Raw genomic sequence first — 26,663 nt, forward strand, 5'->3', positions numbered from 1 at the left:
ATGATGCTGCTCAACCTTAGGCTTAGAGAGCGAAGGGAACGACCACCTTCATTCTTACAGCTATTGAATGAGATCCGCATTGAAGAGGAGTATGAAGCTTCCCGTCGTAAGTTGAACCCAACCAAACCAGTGCATGTTAAGACAGTTACAATACCAGCCGAGTCAGAAATAAAAGATCTAAAAGCTGAGATACAAGAGCTTAAATCACAAGTCATAGAACTTACAGCCTCATCAGCAGCACAGTCGCCTCTACCACCTGCCCCAGAACCTGCAAGCTGGGCAGAGGCTGAAGCCTCAGGAGAAGATAAAGACATCCAAGCATTAAAGAAAGAAATCCGAAAATTGAGAAGACAAGTCTCAGTTATGTCAGTCAAACCCACCACCGTGCCTAAAGAAATCCAACACCGCCCAGATTCCCCACCCCCTCAAAGGCGGGAGAGGGCTTCATTTCAAAGAGACTCAAGTGACTTCTTCTGCTACCGTTGTGGTGAAGATGGGCATTTTGCTACTAAATGTAGTGCTCCAGAAAACTACCCAAAAGTGATACAGAAGCTAGTACGTGCTCAGCGACCACGGAGGGCAGGCCAGAAAGACACTAACGCTACAACCACAGGAAACAGTCATAATGTCAATGTAAGTAAAAGTGCAGTCAGTGTCCACACTAGCCATCTGCCAGAGGGACTAATAGGGCCACTCTCAACCGCCTGTGTAAAAGTTGAGGGCCAACCTTGCACTGCGCTTCTTGATAGTGGGTCCCAGGTGACCATAATTTTTGACAGCTGGTATGCCAAGCACCTGTCGCATGTACCGCTACATCCAGTCAGTGGGTTAGCCATTTGGGGACTTAGTGAATCAGAGAGCAGCTATCCTTACAGAGGTTACATCCAAGTTGAATTAGAGCTCCCAGAGAACAAACCAGGGAAAGCAAAGTCAGTTCCTGTCCTAGCTTTAGTTTGCCCAGACCCACGTTGTTCAGATAACACCCCTATTCTGGTTGGCACCAATGTCCACAAAGTCAGACCATTCACTTCCGATAAGACAGACACAGAGCATGAGCACATCTGGTCAGGAAGAGTAAGTGTCCCCGAGCAGAAAGCCCAACTCCTACCTGCTATAAAGCTCCCCAAAGTAAGTCTTGATGAAAGCCCTGTAGCTGAAGTTAGGTGGTGCGGGCCTGGTCCCCTTGTCATTCCTGCTGGCAGTGAGTATATCACTACCTGTAAAGTCAAAGAGAAACGTCCGTCGGGAGATAGTATTCTTATCACAGAGCGTGCTTCATCACCTGCTCTTCCCCCAAGTGTGTTTGTGCAGCCCACTGTCCTGTTCTCGAAAATTATGGACAAGAACAAGTTCCTAGTGCTCTTGCGGAATGAGTCATTGAAAGCCACCTCCATCCCCGTGGGTACAGTGATTGCGCACCTGCATATAGCGGACATGGTGACAGAGGTTTCAAGTTCACAGTCAGAGACTCCACCCAAGATTGACACCTCACTGTTTGATTTTGGAGACTCCCCCCTTCCAAATGAGTGGAAAGACAGACTAAGACACAAACTCTCTGAGAGGTCCAATGTATTCTCAACCGATGAGTGGGATGTTGGATTGGCCAAGGGAGTGGAACATCACATCAGATTAGATGACAGAACCCCTTTCAGAGAAAGGTCTCGTCGCATATCACTTGCGGACCTGGATGACCTGCGACGCCATCTCCAAGGACTCTTGGCAGCAGGGATAATAAAGGAATCGAGAAGTCCATATGCGTCACCCATTGTTCTGGCACGAAAGAAATCTGGAAAACTTCGCATGTGTGTCGACTACCGAACATTGAACCGAAGGACGATACCTGATCAGTACACTGTACCCCGTATCGATGATGCACTGGACTGCCTAGCTGGAAGCAAATGGTTTTCAGTGTTGGACTTGCGCAGCGGCTACTATCAGATCCCAATGGCAGAGGAGGATAAGGAGAAAACTGCCTTTATATGTCCACTGGGGTTTTATCAGTTTGAAAGGATGCCACAGGGGATCACAGGGGCCCCTGCAACCTTTCAAAGACTTATGGAGAAGGCAATCGGGGACATGCACATGCTGGAGGTCATAGTGTACTTGGACGACCTGATAGTATTTGGGAAAACTTTGGAAGAACATGAACAAAGACTCCTCAAGGTGATTGACAGACTGGAAGAGACTGGTTTGAAGCTGTCAATAGACAAATGCCAGTTCTGTAGGCCACAAGTTATCTATGTAGGCCACATCGTGTCAGAACATGGCATATCCACAGACCCAGCCAAGGTTGCAGCGGTAGCCCACTGGAAACAGCCCACTGATCTTCCATCATTGCAGTCTTTCTTAGGATTCTGTGGGTACTACCGCCGCTTCATAAGGAACTACTCCATCATAGTCAGATCTCTTACTGAACTCTGTAAGGGTTACCCACCAACCCAGAAGAAGAGAAAAGTAACCAAGGTACCAGACAAGACTTACTACAAAATGAGTGAACCCTTTGGGGACCGGTGGGATCAGTCATGCACAGAGGCGTTCAAAAAGATAATTAACTGCCTCACCAATGCACCTGTCCTGGCATTCGCTGATCCAGCAAAGCCCTACGTATTACACATAGACGCTAGTTTTAAAGGCTTAGGGGCTGTGCTCAACCAAGAACACCCAGAAGGGCTGAGGCCCGTCGCCTTTGCCAGCAGGAAGTTGAGTGCATCAGAGAAGAACTATCCAGTGCATCAGCTGGAATTCCTGGCACTTAAATGGGCGGTGGTAGACAAGTTTCATGATTATTTATATGGAGCAAGTTTTACTGTGAGAACAGATAATAACCCGCTCACATACATCCTCACGACAGCCAAGCTTAATGCAACTGGTCATCGGTGGCTTGCTGCGCTCTCGACATACAACTTTACCCTTCAGTACCGGCCAGGGAGTAGCAACATTGATGCTGACTCACTGTCACGGAACCCCCTCCCAGACAATGATGGTGAGTGGCAGCACATTTCCCCAGAAAGCGTCCAAGCCCTTTGTAAGCAGATCAGATGTGACAAGCCAGTTGGAGAGTTCCTCAACTGCGCCGAAGCGTTAGGGGTTTCTCCTGATGTCATCCCTGAATGTTACGCATTTCCAACCCGCCTGGATTTCGGTTGTCTGACTCAGATGAGCCGGGAAGATCTTGTCAGAGCTCAAGATGCTGACTTGGTGATCTCTCCTGTGAAGGAAGCAGTCAAGAAAGGGCCCCCATTCCACTCAGTTAAGCACGAGGATCCCAAAGTTGCATTGATGCTGAGAGAGGCAGACAAGTTGCGAATATCCGATGAACTGTTATACAGAGTACTAGAAAGATCACCGGGTAGAGAAGTACACCAGCTTGTTCTTCCCAGTGAGTATGTATCCATTGTACTCCGTTCTCTCCATGATGAGTCTGGGCATCTAGGTGTGGAAAAAACTACTGAACTCATTAGAGACCGGTTCTACTGGCCAAAGATGGGGGCAGAGGTGGGACAGTACATTAAAAACTGTGGCAGATGTGTAGCACGAAAGACACCCCCTCAGAGAGCTGCTCCTTTGAACCAGATAACCAGTAAAGGCCCACTCGACCTGGTGTGTATTGATTTTCTGTCCCTTGAACCTGATTCACAGGGAGTTGCAAATATTCTTGTAGTGACTGATCATTTTACAAGGTATGCCCAAGCCTTTCCTGCAAAAGATCAGAAAGCTTCCACTGTAGCCAAGATTCTGTGTGAGCAGTACTTTGTTCACTATGGACTCCCTGGAAGGATCCATTCAGATCAGGGGCGAGATTTTGAGAGCAAACTGATCAAAGACCTCCTGAGAATGTTAGGCATTCGTAAGTCCAGGACTTCCCCTTACCATCCTCAAGGAGATCCTCAGCCCGAAAGATTCAACCGCACTCTTCTGTCCATGCTCGGCACGCTGGACCCAAACCAGAAGCAGAAGTGGAGTCGGAAAATCAGTCATTTGGTGCACGCCTACAATTGCACTCGAAATGAGGCAACTGGTTACTCACCTTATCTGTTGATGTTTGGGAGGGAAGCACGTCTACCAGTGGACATCTGTTTTGGGGTTGAAGAGGAGAATGAGGATGAGGTGATATACCAGCAGTATGTGACTAAGTTGAAAGCCGATCTCCAGAAAGCTTATCAACTTGCAGCAGAATCTGCTAACAAGAATCACCAGAGAAACAAAAAAGCACACGACAGACTGGTGAAAGAACAAGTGTTAGAAGAAGGGGACCGTGTATTGCTGCGAAACTTCGGTGTCACGGGAAAGCACAAGCTTAAGAATAAATGGAGGTCGATGCCATATGTCATAGTTGGAAGGATGCCGAACCTCCCTGTCTACCAAGTGAAGCCAGAAAGAGGTACTGGAGCTACAAAAACAGTGCATCGTAATCACCTCTTACCCATTGGCTATCTAGTGAGAATGCCTGCAGATGATGGTGAGCCAGAAGCACCCCAGAGGCCTGTGACCAGGACGCATCACAGACAGGTTCAGAATCCCAGACAGATAACAGACACTAATGAAGACGGTCCACTCTCTTCAGAGTCAGATTCGGAGGATGAGGATCCACCAAGACCACTGGTTGTAGATTGGAAAACGCTGTTAGCACAGCCAGAGTTTCTTCCAAGTCAACAAAGTCAAGAGCCAACGGAAATACAAGTTGCTTCATCGGCCCGAGATCGTGAAGAAGTTCAGCAAGGAAGAAGGACAGCTGATATTCCAGAGGTCAATCTACCCTCTATCACTGACCTAGATGAGGACAGGGATTCAGAAGGGGGAGCAGAAGTGCCTGAAGATAGGTTTCCAGTGGAATGCTCAAAGCGGGTGAAGAGACCAGTAATTAGACTAAGTTATGATGAGCTGGGGAAACCTTCTAACCAGCCATTGACTGTCCTTAGTCGTGGTGTGTTGGTTGGGAGTGGCATTTACAGAGATTCAAGGCATAACCCATGCCAAACTGCTTGGTGTCACCCTATGGCCTTATGTCTTTATTGTAGTTTAAACCCCTCTTATAAGTATCAACAGATTCAGGTTATCTAAACCTTTAGTTTGATGAGGACATCAAATATTTTAGACGGGGGAGAGTGTAGCCCGGTGTAAAAGTACAGGGGTTAAAGTTAAGTTGCAATACAAATAATTAATTCATTTAGTTAATGAAATAATATAGTAATGCAAATAAACTGAAAGTAATTTAGGGGTAAAAGCAGTGAAAGGGGAAATGTTATGATTAACATAAATTCATGATAGAGTGTAAATAGTTGATTACGTAGTTACATTAAACGGAATAGTAGTGGAAGAAGGGTGTGTGGTAAACCAAACAGGAATATGTGGATTTGCGTGATTGTTCCATGCTTTTCGTTTGATTGGTTGTTGTATATGTCAATCAACGTGAACTGTTGGTGATTGGGCATGGTGTGGGGAAGAAGGGATGCGGAGCGAGAGAAAAAGAGGAGGGAGTGAAAAAAGTAAAAAAAAAGAAGAAGGTTGAGGAGAGAACGGGTGGAGGTTTAAGATGGTGAGACAACGTTGCTGACCAGGCAAGGACTGCTAGCGAGCCGCGAGAGGGTAAGGAGCCGTTGTTGAACGGGCCAGGACTGCTAGCGAGCCGCGAGCAGAGAAGACGCCGTGTTGAACGGGCAAGGACTGCTAGCGAGCCGCGCGCGGACACGACGCCGTGGTTGAACAGGCAAGGACTGCTAGCGGGCCGCGCGCGGAGAAGACACTGTGGTTGAACGGGCCAGGGCTTCTAGCGAGCCGCGAGCGGAGACGACGCCGTTGTTGAACGGGCAAGGACTGCTAGCGGGCCACGCGCGGACAAGACGCCGTGATTGAACAGGCATGGACTGCTAGCGGGCCGCGCGCGGAGAAGACACTGTGGTTGAACGGGCCAGGGCTGCTAGTGAGTCGAGAGCGGAGAAGACTGCGTTGCTGAACGGGAAGGACTGTTTCGTGCTTCCTGAGTCGGACTTCACTTCTGGTGCAGTTCACTGTCATCTTCATATCCTCAAGAACCGTTTCTCCAGGAATTACTCCAGACCGTGAGTGAATATACTGTGGGAATGCTGAGCGAGGAATAGGATAAGGATTTGCTTGCCGCAACGCATCGGGAGCACACAGGCCTGCAACTTTTATTGTTTTGTGTGCATGTGTGAGAGTGTGTGTGGGCCCATTGTTTGTTAAAGTGCAGCTAAGTATTGTATTTGTTAGAAGTTTGATAAGTATAGAGAAATCCAGCTAAAGTGTTAAGCAACCGGTAGCTCAGAGACCTGAGCCCATTTAAGTTTTGAATATTTTTGATATTGGCAATTCTATTGTTTAATTACAAATGTTGATTTTCTACAAGGTTTTACCAAATTTGGTGATAGTTATGCTGTTGGTTAACTAAAAACATAAATATTCTGTGTTAAACTGAAAAGACAACTGCTTATTAAAATCTTATTTCATTTATTTTTTCGAAGAGTTGTCTGGGGTCAGTTCTTTAAAATAGTGTAGTGGGTAAAGCCACCGCTTAATTTAACGGTGTTGTGTTTACACATAAGGTCGTAGGCTATACAACATTCACACAAAACAGGTAAACCTTCGTGGTAGCTACCTTAATAGATCGAACCCAAACACCCCATCGCTCAAGTCAAAGGTGAGTTCCTTTTAATTAGGTATTTACTGAGGGTTGGGGTGCTACACATATATATAGTAAAGAGAATTGGTCCAAGGACTGAACCCTGTGGTACTCCACAGGTGACCCTAGAGTTTGAGGAAGATTTATTATTAACATGAACAAATTGGAATCTGTCTGACAGATAAGATTTAAACCAGCCTAATGCTTTCCCCTTAATCCCTACAGTATGTTCAAGTCTTTGTAGGAGAATATTGTGATCAACTGTATCAAACGCAGCACTGAGATCTAACAGGACAAGTATAGACACAAGTCCATTATCTGAGGCCATGAGAATATCATTAGTGACCTTCACCAGAGCTGTTTCAGTGCTATGATGAGCTCTGAAGCCTGACTGAAACTCCTCAAGTAGGTCATTACTTTGTAAATGTTCACAAAGTTGATTAGCAACTACTTTCTCAAGAATTTTAGATAAGAAAAGAAGATTAGATATAGGTCTGTAATTTACTAACTCATCTTGATCAAGAGAAGGTTTCTTAAGTAAAGGTTTAATAACAGCTACTTTCAAAACCTGTGGTACATATCCATTTACTAAGGATAGATTAATCATGTCTAAAATAGTGCCACTGATCAAAGGGAATATGTCCTTAAACAACTTGGTTGGGATTGGGTCTAACATACAGGTAGAAGGTTTAGATGAAGCTAAAATTTTAGATAGCTCAGAAAGCTCTACTGCTTCTAAACAGTTCAAACACTGCGCAGATTCTAAAGATTCCTCCAATGCTGCCTCACTTACTGAGGACGAGGTAATCATGTTTGGGAGGATGCCAATTATTTTATTTTTAATGGCATCAATTTTATTTATGAAGAATCCCATAAAATCATTACTACTGAGAGCTAAGGGAATGGATGGATCAACAGAGCTGTGGCTCTGGGTAAGTTTGGCAACTGTACTAAAGAGAAATCTAGGATTATTTTTATTCTCTTCAATTAATGATGAAAAATATGCTGCTCTAACTCTGCGGAGGGTCTTGTTATACAACAATAGTCTGTCCCTCCAGATTAAGTAGGATTCCTCTTGGTGTGTAGAGCGCCATTTTCTCTCCAATTTCCTAACATTGTGCTTCAAGGAACGCAGCTCTGAATTAAACCAAGGAGCCAGCTTCCTGTGAATAATCACCTTCTTTTTCAAGGGAGCTACATTGTCTAATGCAGAACGCAATGAGGAAGTCACATTGTTAGCAAAGGTATCGATTTGTGAATGGGAAGAAACAGCAATGCTGCCATCTACAGGGCATTTCTGCAATACTGAGGATATGAAGAAGGGGACAGACTCTTTAAGTTTTGATACAGCATTATCCGATAAAAATCTACTATAATGGAACCCTCTTTTGGGGGTGGAGAATTCAGTTAGATTAAACTCAAATGTTATTAAAAATGATCAGACAGGACAGGGTTGTGAGAGAATACTGTTAATTCTTCACAATCAATGCCATATGTCAGAACAAGGTCTAAAGTATGGAGCCGAGAGTGCGTCGGTTCATGCACATTTTGAGCAAAACCAATTGAATCTAGGATAGTTTTAAAGGCTACACTAAGGTTATCACATTCAGTGTCAACATGGATGTTAAAATCACCCACTATAATAACCTTATCAGTATTTAACACCAAATCAGATAAGAAATCTGACAACTCATCCAAAAACTGAGTGTAAGGGCCTGGTGGACGATACAAAACAACAAACAGAAGAGGTTTTATTGCTTTGCAGTTTGGATGAGGGAAACTGAGGGTTAAATGTTCAAAAGAACTGTAATTATTAGTTGGCCTGGGACTAATTAATAAATCAGACTGAAAGATAGTTGCCACTCCTCCTCCTCTTCCCACAGATCTGGGAATCTGGAAATTTGAATAACTGGAGGGGGTTGACTCATTTATACTAACGTAGTCCTCTTGTAGCCAGGTTTCTGTGAGACAAAACAAATCAATCTGATTATCAGAAATCAATTCATTAACTAACAAAGTCTTTGGAGGGAGAGACCTTATATTTAATAGACCACATTTTATTATTTTATTTTTAGGTTCAAGGTGAACCATATTGATTTTTATTAGGTTTTTATGATTTGTTCCTTTTAGATCAGTTTTTGATCTGTTAAGTTTTGGCCGTGGGAAAGACACCGTCTCAATAGGATAATGGGTGGGTAACAGTACAGAAGCTGCAGAGAGGTGTGTTAAACTACGGCTCTGCTTCCTGGTCTGGACCCTGGGTTGTCAGCATTTAGGAGAACTAATAAATCCGGCCAGATTCCTAGAAAGAAGAGCTGCACCATCCAAAGTAGGATGGATGCCGTCTCTCCGGATCAGACCAGGTTTTCCCCAGAAAGTTCTCCAGTTATCAATGTAGCCCACGTCGTTTTCTGGACACCACCTAGACAACCAGCGGTTGAATGATGACATGCGGCTAAACATGTCATCACTGGTCAGATCAGGCAGGGGACCAGAGAAAATTACAGAGTCCGACATAGTTTTAGCAAACTCACAAACCGAAGCAACACCAACTTTGGTGACCTCTGATCGGCGTGACCGGGTGTCATTACCGCCAGCGTGAATAACAATTTTGCGGTATTTACGCTTATCCTTAGCCAGTAGTTTTAGGTAGGATTCTATGTCGCCTGTTCTGGCCCCTGGTAGGCATTTAACTATGGTCCCTGGTTTCTTTAGTGCCACATTTCTCATTATGGAGCTGCCAATAATTAAGGTCGGCTCCTCGGCGAGATTGTCGCTCAGAGGGGAAAATTTATTAGAAACGCAGATGGGTTGGTGGTGATCTGGGGTCTGTAATCTAGAGCTATGCTTCCTACGAACTGTCACCCAGCCAGCCTGGTTACCAGGCTGCTCGGCTGCTACTGCTTTAGGTTCGCTACGTGAAGTTACTCTATGCGGCTCCGCGCTAGCAAAGGAGCGGCTATCAGCTGGTTTTTCAACAGCACGGAGCCGGGTCTCCAATTCTGACACCCTCGCCTCCAAAGCTACAAAAACACTACATTTATTACATGTACCATCATCACTAAAGGAGGCAGAGGAATAACTGAACATCTGACACAGAGAGCAGCAGATAGGAGACTTAGTCAGGGACGGAGAAGCCATTATGAGGCTAAGGCTTGGCTAGCGCTAGGCTAACGCTAGGCTAAAGCTAGGCTAACGCCCTATTATCACGCCAAAGAACAAACCGTGTGAAACACGAGGAGTTCCCAAACGTGATGAGCAGCCACAGACAATGTTTTAAAAGTGCTTATGTTTGGAAACAGATGTTACAGCAAAGAGGTTTAAAGATAAAAAGCGAGAGAGCCTGGAGCAAAGCTCCGTCGTTCACACAGCAACAACAGGAAGTGACACAATACGCCTTACCGCAAACAGGAAGTCCGCGAGCCTGTCTGTATGTCTCATTTTAACCTGCATCCTGTTGGCTTCAGCTCACATCTTTTATTCTTTATTCAGATTGGAGAGCTGCAGTTTATCAGAGATCAGCTGTTCTTCTCTGGTTTTGGCGCTGAAGTCCAACCCCTCCCATCTGACAGAACTGGACCTGAGTGGAAACGACCTGAAAAATGCTGGAGTGAAGAAGCTCTGTGGTTTTCTCCAGACTCCCCTCTGCAAACTACAGATATTGAGGTCAGACTCCATGTTTTAGTTCTGATATTTGTGATGTGAAAGTTGTGTTGACACTAAACTGCAGACATCTGGCTGATATTCTACTGATCCACACTGAGGATCTTCATGGTAAAGTCTGCTTTCTTCTTCACTGCTTTGCTCCAGTTAAAGTTTCTTTCTGTTTCCAACTTCCTGCCAGGATTTATTGCCTAAAAACAGCAACTCCTAAACTCCCCGTTTCTCCACTGAGAGCCTCCAGGATTGTCAAAGACTCCTGGATCAGGTGTTGAAACGTTTTCAAAGAAACTGAGTGAAAGTCTGCTAACCTTGGATTTAATCCTGTTGTAGTTGCCATGATTCTGATGATTGAGAATATGCACAGGCATGAGCAGACAAGCCAGAGGGCCCGGTGTGGAGCAGAATTATAACGATGAGAGATTAAAGCTGTCTACTACTGAGGTTAATGCAAAGTTACCGACAAGTAAAAGACTTTAAGAAGCAACCTGAAGATAAAAGTCTTTGTGTTTTCTGCTGCTTCAGAATGATGCTTTGAGCCAAAAATAGCAATGCTAAGCGCTATTAGCATGTATTTTAATGAGGTAGCAGCTGGTTTTACTGTATATTGAATAATTGCTAACATTATTGTCCAGTTAAACTCTTACTGACTTGATATGAGAAGAAAATGAGTTTTGTAAATAACTGAATAGGAGCTAAGAGCTGTTGATGTCCAGAGTGGACCAGGAGCCAATCTTTGGACCCGCTGGAAGAGCAGACGTTGGTTATTCAGCTGCTTTGGCTTCACATGTTGCTGCCCTGGACGACCTTGAGGGTTGACCTTTGCCCTCACCTGCCTCCTCATCTGGACCAGCTGCACATTAAAGGGATCCCCCATCTAGCCTTCCCAGTCATGGAAAGACTGCCCAGCTAGAGATGTTCAGTGTTGGAGCTGTTAGAAGGAGCTTCTTGCTGGAGTTTGTTGGTTCGGCCCAGCAGCCAAACTACAGGAGGTCCCAGAACCCCAAGATGACCCAGACAGGCAGGATGATGGATTTCTAGGAGAAAGAGGGTTGAGGAGGTCAGAACCATGGAGAGAAAAGGTCCAGATGAACCACCATGACAGATATGGGAGTGGTGTAGGGGTTTCTGGGAAGTTGGAGTAAAAATGTTCCTAAGCAGAGTCCGGTGGGTCCTGTCTGCTCGTTGTACAGCCATGTTCTCCTGATATTGTTCAGCTCTACTTTCTAGGAGCCCTTTTCAGTGAGCCAGGATCTAAACAATGGGAGGACTTGTTGAAATGACTGCAGATTCTCTGTAAATATCCTCACCATGAATCCAGCATCATCTAATATAGCCGACAATAAAGGAGTCAGAGACACAAGCAGGAAAGTCCAGGAAAAAATAAGCAGCATTTTTCCTGAAGAGTCTGAATGTGGTCCAGATGTTCTGCAGAGTAAAAACTGGAAAAGGTCCATTTGTTCTGGGCTCCACCTTCTGGACTGAAGCAACATTGAGCTCTGAACTGTTGGCCTCCAGTTAAATCTCAGCTTGGATGGTTGGATGAAGAAATCTGATGTTTGTTGGGAATTTGTTCTGCTTTCTTTGCTGATAACATTGATATCAGACTGGTTGTGTTTGTGATGCAGCATCCTGTGTGACAGTAGAACAGGTAGAAGCGCTTCTGTTCTCAGTCATGTATTCATGTGTTTAGAAATGAGTGAAGTGTAATTATTGCAGCTGTTGATCCTTCAGATAAATCCCTCAGTTCCCCTCAATAGAAGGTTACTGTCACTGTGAAAATTAGCTGCTTCCATTCAATCACAGCAGCATTAATTAACAGCTCTGATGTCACACTTTGCTTATTAAAGTCCAGTTTGGTTCCAGCTCAGAACCACTGAAGGCCTGACTGAAATATTCTAACAACACGTCATGATAACATGTTCTGGTTCTGCTGGGTTTAACTCTTTAAATCAGTTCTACTGGATCAAATATCAGACATCAGTTCATCATGTTTCTGGGACTTTTACATTCAGGGAAATTCATTTTCTACATTTTAATAATTATTTGTTCATATTTCAGTTTTAACCTGCATCCTGTTGGCTTCAGCTCACATATTTTATTCTTTATTCAGATTGAAGTGCTGCAGTTTGTCAGAGATCAGCTGTTCTTCTCTGGTATTGGCTCTGAAGTCCAACCCCTCCCATCTGACAGAACTGGACCTGAGTCACAACAACGACCTGAAAGATGCTGGAGTGAAGGAGCTCTGTGGTTTTCTCCAGACTTCCCTCTGCAAACTACAGATATTGAGGTCAGACTCCATGTTTTAGTTCTGATATTTGTGATGTGAAAGTTGTGTTGACACTAAACTGCAGACATCTGGCTGATATTCTACTGATCCACACTGAGGATCTTCATGGTAAAGTCTGCTTTCTTCTTCACTGCTTTGCTCCAGTTAAAGTTTCTTTCTGTTTCCAACTTCCTGCCAGGATTTATTGCCTAAAAATAGCAACTCCTAAACTCCATGTTGCTCAACTGAGAGCCTCCAGGATTGTCAAAGACTCCTGGATCAGGTGTTGAAACGTTTTCAAAGAAACTGAGTGAAAGTCTGCTAACCTTGGATTTAATCCTGCTGTAGTTGCCATGACTCTGATGATTGAGAATATGCACAGGCATGAGCAGACAAGCCAGAGGGCCCGGTGTGGAGCAGAATTATAACGATGAGAGATTAAAGCTGTCTACTACTGAGGATAATGCAAAGTTACAGACAAGTAACAGACTTTAAGAAGCAAACTGAAGATAAAAGTCTTTGTGTTTTCTGCTGCTTCAGAATGATGCTTTGAGCCAAAGTTAGCATTGCTAAGCACTATTAGCATGTATTTAAATGAGGTAGCAGCTGGTTTTACTGTATATTGAATAATTTCTAACATTATTGTCCAGAGGTAGAAGCTGGTTTTACTGTATATTGAATAATTTCTAACATTATTGTCCAGATAAACTCTTACTGACTTGATATGAGAAGAAAATGAGTTTTGTAAATAAATGAATAGGAGCTAAGAGCTGTTGATGTCCAGAGTGGACCAGGAGCCAATCTTTGGACCCGCTGGAAGAGCAGACGTTGATTATTCAGCTGCTTTGGCTTCACATGTTGCTGCCCTGGACGACCTTGAGGGTTGACCTTTGCCCTCACCTGCCTCCTCATCTGGACCAGCTGCACATTAAAGGGATCTCCCATCTAGCCTTCCCCATCCAGTCCAAACTCTAAAGGATTTGGGCTCCATGAACCTAACAAGTTCACTTGATTTTAGTTGGTTTGCTCAGCAAGTGAACTGGATGTTTGTTTTTAGCCACAACAAACCCAAGCAACGACTCAGGCCTGCAGTGCTTTATTCTGGCTTCAATTATCCGTATTTAGTCAATATTAGCTGACCTGATAAGTGATGTTTTGGACTGAGAGCAGTTTGACCTGATAAACCTGAGAGGTGATAATTGTTAGAAACTATTGTGACACTGATGAGATCACATTTGGTGTGATAGGAATTGTTTTTAATTTAATTATTATTGTTCTAATAAAACACGCACCTAAAACGTATTTTCTGGATCTCAATTTTGTTTTATAATTATGTAGTATTTTATTTTTCATGGGAGTGTTTCTAACATCAGATTAGAATGGACTAAAGTTTAATTCTTCGTAGGTTATCTAAGGTTTATAAATTGATAAATTGCTGCTAAGTGGAAGCAGCAGCATTAAACTAAACAGTAATTATTGAGGAGAAATCTAAATAAATAACAAGTAGTATCTCCTGTGAATAGGTGGTACGCTGAGCCATGATTAAAGGTTCCAGGGCCCGGTCCATAGTACTACATCCCTATTTAACCTGCTGGTTCATTATAGAGCTACATGGAGCGGCTGTTACACATGATGGACTTCTGCTGAAAGCCATGAAGCAGGTGCTGAACCACCAGATCAATGACGTCCCAAATGAAGCTTTGGACTTCATTGACCCATGACCCGGCCCCATGAATCAAGCCCCAACAAAGTTCTTCTTAAGGACTGTGTTGCTGTTTCTGACAAATGCTCCAGAGCTTCAGCTTCAAGCAGACCATCACTACTGAAAGCCAGCGCTAAGCTGACCACCTCACTATAGCTGCTGGGTAAAGCTGTCTGAACCGGTACCAATGGACTCTGAGTTAACGCTCACAAAGGCCAAAGAAAAAGTCCAGCAGAGGGAAACTGTGAAGAACCATAAACAGTTCTGCTCAGCAGCACAGCAGAGGGGAGCAGATCCAACATGGACGCCAGAAGGACCAAGATGAGAAAAATAAAGAGCCAGACCCGGCAGCACTCAGAACGGGATCAAAGCCAGAGAAGCTGGGAGGAAAAGAGTGTGGTGGATGTGGCTGAAAGCAGAAAGCTTCGTGGAAAGACTGCCCAGCTAGAGATGTTCAGTGTTGGAGCTGTTAGAAGGAACTTCTTGCTGGAGTTTGTTGGTTCGTTTCTGTTCTCAGTCATGTATTCATGTGTTTAGAAATGAGTGAAGTGTAATTATTGCAGCTGTTGATCCTTCAGATAAATCCCTCAGTTCCCCTCAATAGAAGGTTACTGTCACTGTGAAAATGAGCTGCTTCCATTCAATCACAGCAGCATTAATTAACAGCTCTGATGTCACACTTTGCTTATTAAAGTCCAGTTTGGTTCCAGCTCAGAACCACTGAAGGCCTGACTGAAATATTCTAACAACACGTCATGATAACATGTTCTGGTTCTGCTGGGTTTAACTCTTTAAATCAGTTCTACTGGATCAAATATCAGACATCAGTTCATTATGTTTCTGGGACTTCTACATTCAGGGAAATTCATTTTCTACGTTTTATTATTTATTTGTTCATATTTCAGTTTTAACCTGCATCCTGGTGGCTTCAGTTCACATCTTTTATTCTTTATTCAGATTGAGGGACTGCAGTTTGTCAGAGATCAGCTGTGATTCTCTGTGTTTGGCGCTGAAGTCCAACCCGTCCCATCTGACAGAACTGGACCTGAGTGACAACGACCTGAAAGATGCTGGAGTGAAGGAGCTCTGTGGTTTTCTCCAGACTCCCCTCTGCAAACTACAGAGATTGAGGTCAGACTCCATGTTTTAGTTCTGATATTTGTGATGTGAAAGTTGTGTTGACACTAAACTGCAGACATCTGGCTGATTTTTACTGATCCACACTGAGGATCTTCATGGTAACGTCATGCTTTCTTCTTTACTGCTTTGGTCCAGTTAAAGTTTCTTTCTGTTTCCAACTTCCTGTCAGGATTTATTAAATAATCAGCAGAAAACATCAAACAATGAGTTTAATTTCAATTTAGGGTTTCCGTTTTTATCTAGAACTGAGAAAGGAAAATAGAAGAAATGAAAAATACTGATGTTTCATTTATTTGAAGGTTTTTAATATCTTTAAAACTTAATTAAAGCACTTTTTCTACATTTTCTATAGGATGATTTTAAAATAATTGAGTTTATATTTCTGTGAATAATTGAATATAATTCAGCTGAAAAACAAAGTTCAGATCTTCTATTCTAATAAATATTTCCTGACTTTGTTCCTGGACTTGGAGCCAGTTTTTAATGTTGTCTTTCTGTGTAACTGAGTCTGAGCCCTGATCTCAGGTCAGAACCGGACAGCATTCGGACCCCCAGTGTGTATAAATCCCCCTCATGTGAAGCGGGTCAGAGGGGATTCAAGCCAGTTTAGAAAAGTGAATTTCAGCTCCTGGAATCTGTCTGACAGGAACAAATCTATAATCCCTGATTGATGCTTCAGCACTTTTAGAAGCTCTGGAAGGATTTTACTGACTAAAACACTCAGACACAACATGTCACAGTACCAGGTTCTGGTTCTGGGCTTTCAGCTCCTAAAGTCAGTTTTACATTAAAGGCATACTATGCAACATTTTTCAGTTAATTAATGTGTTCCATACCATTTTGGTTGATTAAATGAGTAATTTCAGGTCGAACAAAGGTTTTCTCGGCCGCCCTGGTGGTCTGTAGGGGATTTACCGCACTTGCAATTGCAGGAGCCCTCGGCCCGCACCCACAGGCTCAGAAGTCTCATGCAAGACCGCGAGAGTCGGTCTTGCTTTACGGTGAGAACTCCATGAGTTTTTGCCGTGCCATTCACTATATGCACGCGCGAAAGCAACAACAAAGAACCGCGTGTTAATGTCAAATAAACAAGCATATCGAGTTTTATTATTATTATTATTATTGTTTTTTTTTTGTTTTGTTTTTTAATGTTGGCGAGGCGGCCGCCTCGTCAAGATAGCGCTGCAGGAAACCCTGATATTCATACTTTCACTGTGTTAGTCATTGTTTGTACTGCCGTTTTTTCCACTTTTCGTTGTGTTCGCTGTCTGCTAAGCTCAAAACAACCGCGCCTGGCTTGACGGAGAAACCAGAACAGCTGAGCATCTTTATGACAGTGCACTTTTACTTTCGCCCTCTGGGGGAAGCCTCGCTGGAAAATTAACCCCGGTTGCATAGAATACCTTTAAATATTCTCCATGACATCATGTTTTTATGGTTTTGGAATAATTAAAATAGTTGATTTATCTGCATTAATCTCCATTTGTTCATATTTCCTCCACAATTGCTGCTGACTTGTTTGTTTTCTGTGAAACTTGAATAATTTGGCTGCAGAACCTGAGTTTGTATTGATGGAGCTGCTGGTGGAGCTGACAGAGTTGAAGAGCTGAAGTCAGCAGGGCTGTCATTTAGAAAGCTTGATACACACAAAATGGACCTGAAATGTGCGTACGCCACTTTCCATCAAAAGTTGGCATCTATAAAAATGAACTTGAGGGGAAAATGTGTGGTCCTCATGCCAACTCTGACCCAGACGTACGCTCATTTTGGAGATGGGGAAATTGGTGACGCAGATGGTGAAGTGGTGAATTTCAGCCAACCTGCATGAGGATTCCTCTCAGACGTTCATTTCACTCCATATCAGACTTTAATCATAGATCATCCTGATCAGAAGCGTTCAAAACCGCAGTATTATTCATTCTGCTGCTGGTGACTCTTAAATACATCTGGGACATTTCAAATAAATAAAAATGCCCATAAGCCATTTTAAATCTTAAATCAAAGTCTGCAAACATTTTCTCTGGTTTCCTACGTTCACATTCCTCTCTCCAATGATCACCAGGGTGACGTGTTCCACAGATTATTGTGACGAGGTGAGCAGCAATCACTTTAATTGCTGGAAATAGTCAAACACACTCGTGCGTAATGCTGCTCGGTGGATGCATTGGCACTGCTGGAAGACCGTGCAGATGGAGAATTGAGGAAACGCTTTCAGGGATCAAATATTTCCTGGCCGATAATGAGGACTGGCCAATATCCTGCTTCTGGCTCCCAGCATGCATTGTGCTGTTACCCACAGGGGAAAGTGGCTCCACCTCCCTCTCAGTGTTGCCAACTCCTCAGTAAGGAAAGTAGCTATTGGCTGGTCTAAAATTGGCTGGTCACCTAATTTGCATAATCTGACACATGATGTGATGTGCATATTATTGACGCTGTGTGAGAAATAACGTCGTTAGAGAGACAAAAAGTGAGTAAAAACACAATATATATAGAGCTACTTTTTCTGTCCATTAATGTTTATTTATTATTATTATTTTTATTTTATTTTTTTATTTAATTTTATTAGTGTTAATTTTATTACAATACTAACCCTCCTCCTTTACCCAGGTTTGAGACTGGCAAAATGAACCATAAAGAGAAACTATGGCGGAGTTACAAATTTTTTCTTTTCAACTTTTTTTCAACATTTTCTTTTTTCTCTTGTGGTCCACTAAGGAGCCTACAAATCACGGTAAAACATGAACATGTGGCTGTGTGAATCAAATGCCGTTATTTATTTAAGATAAAATATTTCAAATTCAGTTATTTATGATCAACCTGCGCCGTCAATCCCGGCGCATGTGCGCTTTATTTGCAGTCTGGACGCTGACGGTAAACATGCTGTGGCTCTGACTGCAGCGCTGAGAGGGACTCCTGCGGGAGGGGCAGAACGGGGGAGGCGCCCCACGGCAGTACCTGCCGCTGGAAGACAAGAGTATGAACGATACGTACTTTCACGTAAGAGTCTCCAACAGTCGCTAGATTTGTCGCTAGTCGCTTTTTCGAAAAAGAGTCGCTGGAGGGGTCTGAAAAGTCGCTAAATATAGCGACAAAGTCGCTGAGTTGGCAACACTGCTCCCTCTGAGGAGCTGAAAGGCAGCTCTCCAACCCCCATAGAGCAGAGAAGGAGGCTTTCTGCTCACACCCAGGCAGTCATCACCTTTTTAGGGGGGGGGGTAATAATAATGGAGGGGAAACCTCTCCCCTCTGAATGTGGATCTGAACGCACAGCCTCAAGGGAATTTCAACACGCAGCACAGCGTTGTTTACTTATTAACAACTTGTTTTAATGTGGACAACATCTGTGCTTTTACCTCTGATTTCCACATTTAATAAACGCCTCTCTGGGAAATTTTCCCAACGTTTCTTTGCTTTTTCTCCGTGGCTGCCACGTCACCATGATGAAAAAATGATCAGCTGACACATTTTATACACATTAACATTCATGAGGTGCTTTGCATTGATAGTTTCTGGTTGAATCTGGGCGTGTAGAGGGCAGAACCTGAGCCAGAACCTGGTACCAAATGTACAGGTAAAGCTGTGATCTAGAAATGAAAATGGCTGCTGGTGTGTGAGTGCATGGTTTTATAAATCTGAATATTTTTGCCATACTTCATTTTCTTTTTCTTGCCGTAAACTTTTAGTACAGATTCCACACAAGAAGAGCTGAAGTCAGCAGGTCTTTATTGAAGCAGCAGCTTGTTGTCATTAATATTAATGAGAGTTCTTTAACTGGTTCTGTTGGACTGTTAGAACCTGCATCCTGGTGGCTTCAGCTCACATCTTTTATTCTTTACTCAGATTGTGGAACTGCATGTTGTCAAAGATCAGCTGTGATTCTCTGTGTTCGGCGCTGAAGTCCAACCCGTCCCATCTGACAGATCTGGACCTGGGATGGAACGACCTGAAGAAGTCAGATGTTCAGCAGCTGCAGGATCTTGTAAACAGACTACATACGGGAATCTGTGTAAGTAGATGGTTGGAGTGAGTCCAGCTGCTGTCAGCAGAACTGTTCTGAACCCAGTTGGTACCAAAGCAAAGATCCAGTGTTTCCAGTAAAGCTGCAGCTTCTCAGTGGGAGGAGAATGGTGACAGGCTTCCTGATTGGACACAAAGACAACAATCAGCCAATCAGAGGAGCCAGCAGCTTGTTGTGTTCCTGTGTTTGTGTCCATGTGAAGATGACGGTTGTTGTTGTGTTCATGTCTCCAGGAAATGCAGCTGGATTCCAGCTGACAGCCTTCCACCATGTCTAGAGACAGTGGTCCTCATTCATCAAGCTGTGGAGCATCAGATCTGATCTCAGATTCTTTGTTCTCTCATTTCAACAGGAAACAGCTGATCAGTTTCATCTTAGTCACAGCTCTGAGATCAGTCTGACTGCAGCCTGCAAATCACTGATTTCACAGCCCATCATTACATTTAGTCACCATGTGGTCTTTCTACAGAGCAGAAGCTCTGCTGAAGTCCACTCAGCACATCTGGACATGTGTCCTTCTCTCAGTAGTTTCATCCAGATGTGTTCAGGGACAGCCTCCATGTTTCTTAGTCAGCTGATGTTTCACAAACAGATGAGATGTTCATGTTCAGCTTCCAGAGGCTGGAAACACTCACTGATCTCCTCTGTTGCTCCTTCTTCTCTCTGCAGGGAGTGGTGGGGATCATCTTAGAGGAGAGAAGCTGAGCTGTCCTGATGATCCAGAGGTTGAAGCTGCAGCAGTTTGAGTTTAAAGAGACTCTGACTTGATCCTGATGATGAACTCTGACTTTAGAGATGTTGATCCTGTTTATCTGATCATGTCTGTCATTTAGTGTCTGATATTGTTTGTCTCTGTGGACCAATGAGGATGAAATGAAAACTAAGCTGCATTTAGTGGCTCCATGTAGTTTTGATCTGAATCTGATGAAACTGGAAAGTTGATCTTTTTTCTCTCTGGTTCATTTTCAGCCTGTAACCAAGAAATCTGAAATAAAGCTCAACTCTAAAGTTTTCAGGCTGCATGTTTGCTTCATTGTGATGCAGTTTCTGGAGGTTTTTATAGGATATTTTAGATGTTTTCTGCAAATGTTTGGGCAGCTCTGGTCATTTTATCTGTTGCTGCAAACAGCTCAGTGAGTAAATGATGGTTTCTTCAATCAGAGGATGAAGCTTTTCTTCATGATTTTAAATCAAATCTTTTTTATTTCCTTCTTTCTGAAGATAAAATGTAAAACTGAGTAAAGATAAAGTTTGATCTGCTCCAGCTTCTCCTTTGGTGAGCATGGAAACACTTTCTGCAGCAGCTCAGAGACTTTCAGATCTTGTTTGGAGGATTTTCTCTGTTCTTCCTGCAGAACAGTTCTGGTTCTGTTGGATCTGTGGCTCATCATGCAGCTCTGCTCTGCTGAGGTCAGAACATAGATTTTAATCCTGTTTAGGGACTGTGGGGGTAAAACCTTCACCTGCAGCTCCTCATGAAGTCCACTGTGGACGTTGAAGAAGGAAAAGAGATTTTCTCTTTTCATCATAAATTCAAACATGAATCATTTCCTTTTTTTCTCCTTTCCTGTCCGGACATTTCAGACGGACCAGAACCAGAAGCTGCTCTACAGAACCTGGATCCTTAGATCGTCTCCCTGTTACATAAATAACTTTATAACCTGAGAAAGACAACATCTGGCATCTAAGCAGACAGGCAGAAAGATAGAAAATCATTTTAGATGTGTTGAATTTTAAAGTTAAAGTTGGGGTTAAAATGAAGAGTTATTAAAATGATTCATGCATCAAACAGGGATTACTAGATTTAGTCAAAACTGAGTTTAAAAGCAGAAGTTTAACAAGTTATCTGGATGCTTTGGTTCAGTTTCTAGCTTTCAAACATCCATTAGAATCAAACATCAGCAGGTCGTGTCTCACTTGATTCCCAATAAATGTTCAACGTCGTCTATGAAATGCAGATGAATGTTTTTGTCCTGACATCTTTTCAGCAGCTCACTGATGACAGATTGTGGATCTGCAAGCCTGTTTCCAGAAGAACAAACTGATCAATGTGTAGGAAGGAGGCTGTTTTATGTGCATGTTGTGGTTCCAGCTTTGCTTTGTCGCATGCTTGGTGGATATTTGTGTGCATGCTTTTTGAAGGAGACACCGGTTCCTACTCCCTCCCTCTGGCCAGCGACTGATTCCACAGGTGTATCCCATCATGAGTGATGGGAGACAGGAAGAAAAGGGGCGGCCACAGCCAGTGACGGGAGGAGGAGAGAGAGACAGAGCGCCCGGCCGGTCGGCCGGCAGCCCAGATGTGATGGGGAGGAAGCAGCGGAGGCATCATCAGAGAATCGCCGTTTACCGGCACCGCGACGAGAACAAGCAGTGATGGGGACGCGGCAGATCCAGACTGGGTGGAGGCAGAAGTAAAGCCCGGGACCGGGAGCAGCGAGGCCGTAGTGGGGCCATGGTGAGGAGGCGCACCTGAGCCGGGACCTGTCGCTGACGTTGCTGCGCACGTTGGCTGGATGGAGGCGGAGCCATCCGAGCCAGGGACGAGGGCAGGATGGAGAAGAGGCTCGGGGGAGACGCTGGCCCCACCGGCTCTACCGCTGGATGGATAGCTGGGGGGTGGACTGCAGAAGGACGCCGAGCGGGAGCGGCTGGTCCTCGGTACCCTCTGACTGCTGACACCGCTGGAGCTTTTAGTTTTGCTGCTGCACTTTGGAACCATTTTAACGGGCCGTTGCACTTTTAGGAAAGCTTTTAGCGATCATCCACTGTACACTTTGTAGGCTTTATTTTTATCCTAGTAAAGTTGTTAAACTTTTAATCTTGTTGGTTTTAAATGCACTGCTCACCCCTGCGATGTCAAACCTGTTTTATTCCTAGTGTGACTAGGTGGCGCTGTTGGACTCATTAGTTTTCTGTTGCTCAGAATAACATGGACACTACTCGGCCATCACCAATACATGAGAAAATAGAGGAAAAAACAGAGAATTCAGCATTTCTGGAAAGTATTTGAGGCTTTTCCAATTGTAACCACAGGTAATGAAGCCTAGGCGCAAATTCAAGCTGGAAGACTTCCGCCCACCTGTTATTACATCATCTTCATTTCGACCTCGACCTGCTTTCTCCAATCTTCAATCAAGCTTCCGTTTAAAAGGCTCCACACCCACGCCGCCTGTCGCTTTCCAGCTGTGCTCGACTGGATTCAAGAGACAATAACTTATCCTGAAATCCTCCTGCCATAGGAATACCGTCTAGCCGCATATCTTCCTTTCCCACCTCTGTTTTCGTCAGCTCTGATTCCTGGCGCAAAGAACTCGCAAGCGACGCAGACGCGTCCCAACTCTGCCCAAGTATCGGTCAGCTTCGCTTCATAGCGCGCCGGGGTCTTTCTCAACTGATCCCGTGGAGCTGGCTCTTGGTTCGCGGATCCGCCGTCTCATCCGGAACCTCCTCTGGTTTTCATCGGCTTTGCGGCGCCACCTTGCCGCTCGTCCCTGCCGCAACTTTTCAGCCGGATCTACCCTCTCATTCACTCGCTAATGTGTTCGGAGCCAGCTCAGGTAATATGTATTCACCCATGTTCGTCCTCTATTCAGGCGAACGTATTTCATTTTACTGTTTGTTTTCGTTTTCTTCTTCTTCTGGTGTTGCCGGTAGCCACCGGGCTTGTGGTGGCATTGCACCACCTACTGGTTGGAGTATGAAGTGCATTTTAAATTCAGCAATTGAAACCAATCGTTATTAAACCACTGCAACTCTGGTGCAATTTGGCATCCGCTTGGACTGGTCTGTATTGGGTTCAGACTTCTCATTTATGCTGACCAGGCCACTTCTGTCACTCTTGTCATTTAAATGTTTTGCCAATCAATTCTTCAGGTGTTGTGAAATTATACAAGTTATTTAAGGTTTTTGTTCGTAGGTATTGTCTGAATGTCAGCTGGGACCCAACGTCGGGATGGCTACTATTTTCAATTATGGATCCTCTCTGCAGGCGTGAGGCTAACTGACGCTACTAAGCAATGAGATCATCAGTTAGCAGGATGCAGTGCAGAATCTAAATTAAATTCATCCAAACACATGGAATAAGCTAATCGATTCACAACAGCATTTGGTATGCGTTTGGCATTCTATGCATTTATGAGCTAAGCAAACATTATCAATTATGTCTTAAGAAGTGTTACCAGTATTTAATGGTCCTTCATTTTCTGGTTGTTTTCTTCTTATAGATATTCTTTTCACTATTCCCAGTTGTTTTCTCAAACAACAGCCTGCATTGGGTTCTACGTATTGATCTTAACCTAGTTCCATGATGGCTTTTTGCCTGCAGACAAGCTCTCGAATTCTCGATATCAGTTTCATTCTCATATCAGTTATTTCTGAGCGTCGGCTGCTCTCCTCGCTCGGTCACCTCAATCTCGCAGGTGCATCATTGCACCGTGAGTGCGTTTTTATTTCCAGGCAGCTTGAGCTCACTTATTCCGTTTCCTTCCCTCCTAGAACAGGATACTCTGGTTAAGAGTTGCTGTTCTGAACTTTCCTTCTGGTCTGGCATGCTTCCCGTCCGGATTTGAAATATACTTTCTATAATGATGTCTTTTGTCTGTAGATGCGTTTCATTTTAACTTTTAATTTTAATTTTTGTGCATCCGTCAGTTTTGGAGGATTCTAAAAACAGTTGGTTTGCAGATTCGTGAAATTGTCAAAGAAATCGTTAATCTTGTGGCCTTTCATCTAGAGTTATTTCAGCATTCAGGATGTGAGCTGCGCAACAGCAGACGCTCGTGGAGCCCAATCGTTGGGCGATGGCTATCATCAGCATGCCTCACATATCTGCTCTTACTTTTCATTCATCTTAGCCGCCTAATGCTCATCTTAAAGGTAATCTAACTACGAATACTGGTGGTGGATTCAAATGTCATTCAAGTCTCATTAAGCCCGCGTCCTGTCCTGTTCATTCCCTCTTGGTCACTCATTCATTTATGTGCATCATCCCTAAGCATCCTCTGTTATTTATCCTGTCATCCAGGCGTCCCACCAGTTGTCCTGTTATTCTGTTCATTCTTTCATGGTCATTCATTTATTCATGTTCCCTGCCATGTCCCCCACTACGTTCCCTGCATACTCCTTGCCATGTTTCCTTCTACGCTCCCTGCAACGCCCTCCTCCCTGCCATGCGGCCTGCCCTGCCATGTTTCCTGCCATGCTCCTTGCCATGTGTTTCCTTCTATGCTCCCTGCAACGCCCTCTTCCCTGCCATACCCCCTGCATTCTCTGCCATGTTCCCTGCGTTCTCTGCCATGTTCCCTGCGTTCTCTGCCATGTTCCCTGCGTTCTCTGCCATACTCCCTGCGTTCTCTGTCATACTCCCTGCGTTCTCTGCCATGCTCCCTGTGTGTTCTCTGCCATGCTCCCTGTGTGTTCCCTGCGTTCTCTGCCATGCTCCCTGCGTTCTCTGCCATGCTCCCTGCGTTCTCTGCCATGCTCCCTGTGAGTTCCCTGCGTTCTCTGCCATACTCCCTGCGTTATCTGCCATACCACCTGTGTGTTCCCTGCGATATTTCCGGCCATGCTTCCCGCCTTGCTCCCTGCCATGATTATTCATTCATAACGTGCATCAGCCCAAAACTGACCATTCACCTCACCTTCCACCTCTCCATCAACCTCGCCTCATCTTTCCATTCATCTCGTTTAAATTTTGGTAAGCCTTTGCGGCAATGGCCCTCTTTGCTAAGCTTTCACATCTTTTCTCCTTCATTACTCATCCTTCTCTCTGCCTTCTGAACTTGCTGACGCTCTGGCCTGGACCTCTGCATTTTTTGGGGGGTAATTTCCCTATTCTCATACATCTGCTTATGTATGTTAAAGTATAAATCACCGTTTATGTTCCTGCCGAGGTTCCTGCCGAGTTTAAACTATTGTATCAATAAATTCCTATCGCTTTTCTCTCTTTGAGTCTTTAGTTTGAAATGAAGCTAAAGGCGGAAATACAACGAAGAACTCTTGCTTACTTCCATTCAATCAGAGGCTTGTCCGCCTCCGATGGAGCAATCGCTTCGAGCCACACCTCCTCGAAGCCAATCATCATCCAGTGTTCACCTTAAACAGCAACTCCAAATCATCTCTCGGCCTGCTTTTCGGCAAGCGCAAGAACCATTGCACTAATGTCGTATTTCGCTTCAGACATTCCCCTTTGCAAGCCTTTCAGTTCCAAGTATCATCCTGAGACCGACCATCTCTATTCATGCACCTTACCATACACCTCACCTCATCTCCCCATTCATCTCACTCAACTTTGGTAGGCCTTCGCGGCAACCGGCCCTGTTTGTTAAGCCTTCGCAGCACTTTTCCTCTATAGCTCATCCTACTTGTCTCTGTTTTTAGTTTAATCCAAGTCTCATTGTCTTTCGACCATACAGACGCACCGGCGTTGACCTCGGCAATTTTTGGGGGGAAATATCCCTATTCTCATACGCCTGCTTATGCATATTGAAGTATAATTCAGCATGAATTTTTCCTGCCGAGGTCTGAGCGCCAAACTCTTAAAATATTGTATCAATAAAATTCTTCTAATTGCCTTTTCTTTCTGTGTGAGTTTTTCAGATTGAAATGGTCTTTTATGGCTAAACCTACACATGTCCTTAGTAACATTTAATTACTGAATTTACTTTTCTGCTGACTGAGGCTTTTTCCATGAGCTTACTGTGAATGTGCAGTGAAGCTAACTAAAAATAAAAACTGACTTTTAAGCTGTTAAATGTGGTTGAAAGGTTTTCCAGAGAGCAGAAATGAAGCGAATGTTGTGGCTTCAGCTGCTCCTCTGGATGTCACAGACACAGCGCCCCAACCTGGGAATGGCAGTCCTCCTTCTCACCAGCATCACGCAGACTTGATCACTGCAGATCAGGGTTAGGAGTTAAGCTGTGGGTTAGGATTTAACCCGTGTGTGAAGTCTTAGCACTTTTCTTCCTTTTGGAATGTGTTAGAAACAGTTACTTAGGAAAAGTAATCTGATTACTGATTATTCCTTTGAAAAGTAACTAAGTTGCAAGACTGATTACTTAAATATAAAAGTAACTGAGATAGATTACAAGTTACTTTATTATTTACTGTAACCTACATGGTTACCAGACCCATGTATGTAATTTAAAAGAAAAAGAGAAAAAACCTGTAGTTATTAGCTCTTACCACATGGTGGCGCTTTGTATCAGGTCACCGCCAGTGAGGATAAACACTCACA

The 26,663-nt window shown here is 44.0% G+C and overlaps 1 protein-coding gene across 1 annotated transcript in view; it reads left to right on the top strand.

Moving 5' to 3' along the window:
- LOC118556147 (NLR family CARD domain-containing protein 3-like) overlaps positions 1-20,146 on the top strand; it is a gene marked incomplete at its 5' end in the record, with an annotated part of 34,833 nt that extends 14,687 nt beyond the window's left edge. The window contains 5 exons of the mRNA XM_036129796.1: positions 10,130-10,303; positions 12,411-12,587; positions 15,226-15,399; positions 19,249-19,414; positions 20,096-20,146. Coding sequence (XP_035985689.1) covers positions 10,130-10,303; positions 12,411-12,587; positions 15,226-15,399; positions 19,249-19,414; positions 20,096-20,131 — 727 coding nt within the window. The remainder of the gene's footprint in view (positions 1-10,129; positions 10,304-12,410; positions 12,588-15,225; positions 15,400-19,248; positions 19,415-20,095) is intronic.
- Between the last annotated feature and the right edge of the window lie 6,517 nt (positions 20,147-26,663).

This window comes from Fundulus heteroclitus, unplaced genomic scaffold (assembly GCF_011125445.2).
Source record: "Fundulus heteroclitus isolate FHET01 unplaced genomic scaffold, MU-UCD_Fhet_4.1 scaffold_219, whole genome shotgun sequence".
Taxonomy (NCBI): Eukaryota; Metazoa; Chordata; class Actinopteri; order Cyprinodontiformes; family Fundulidae; genus Fundulus; species Fundulus heteroclitus.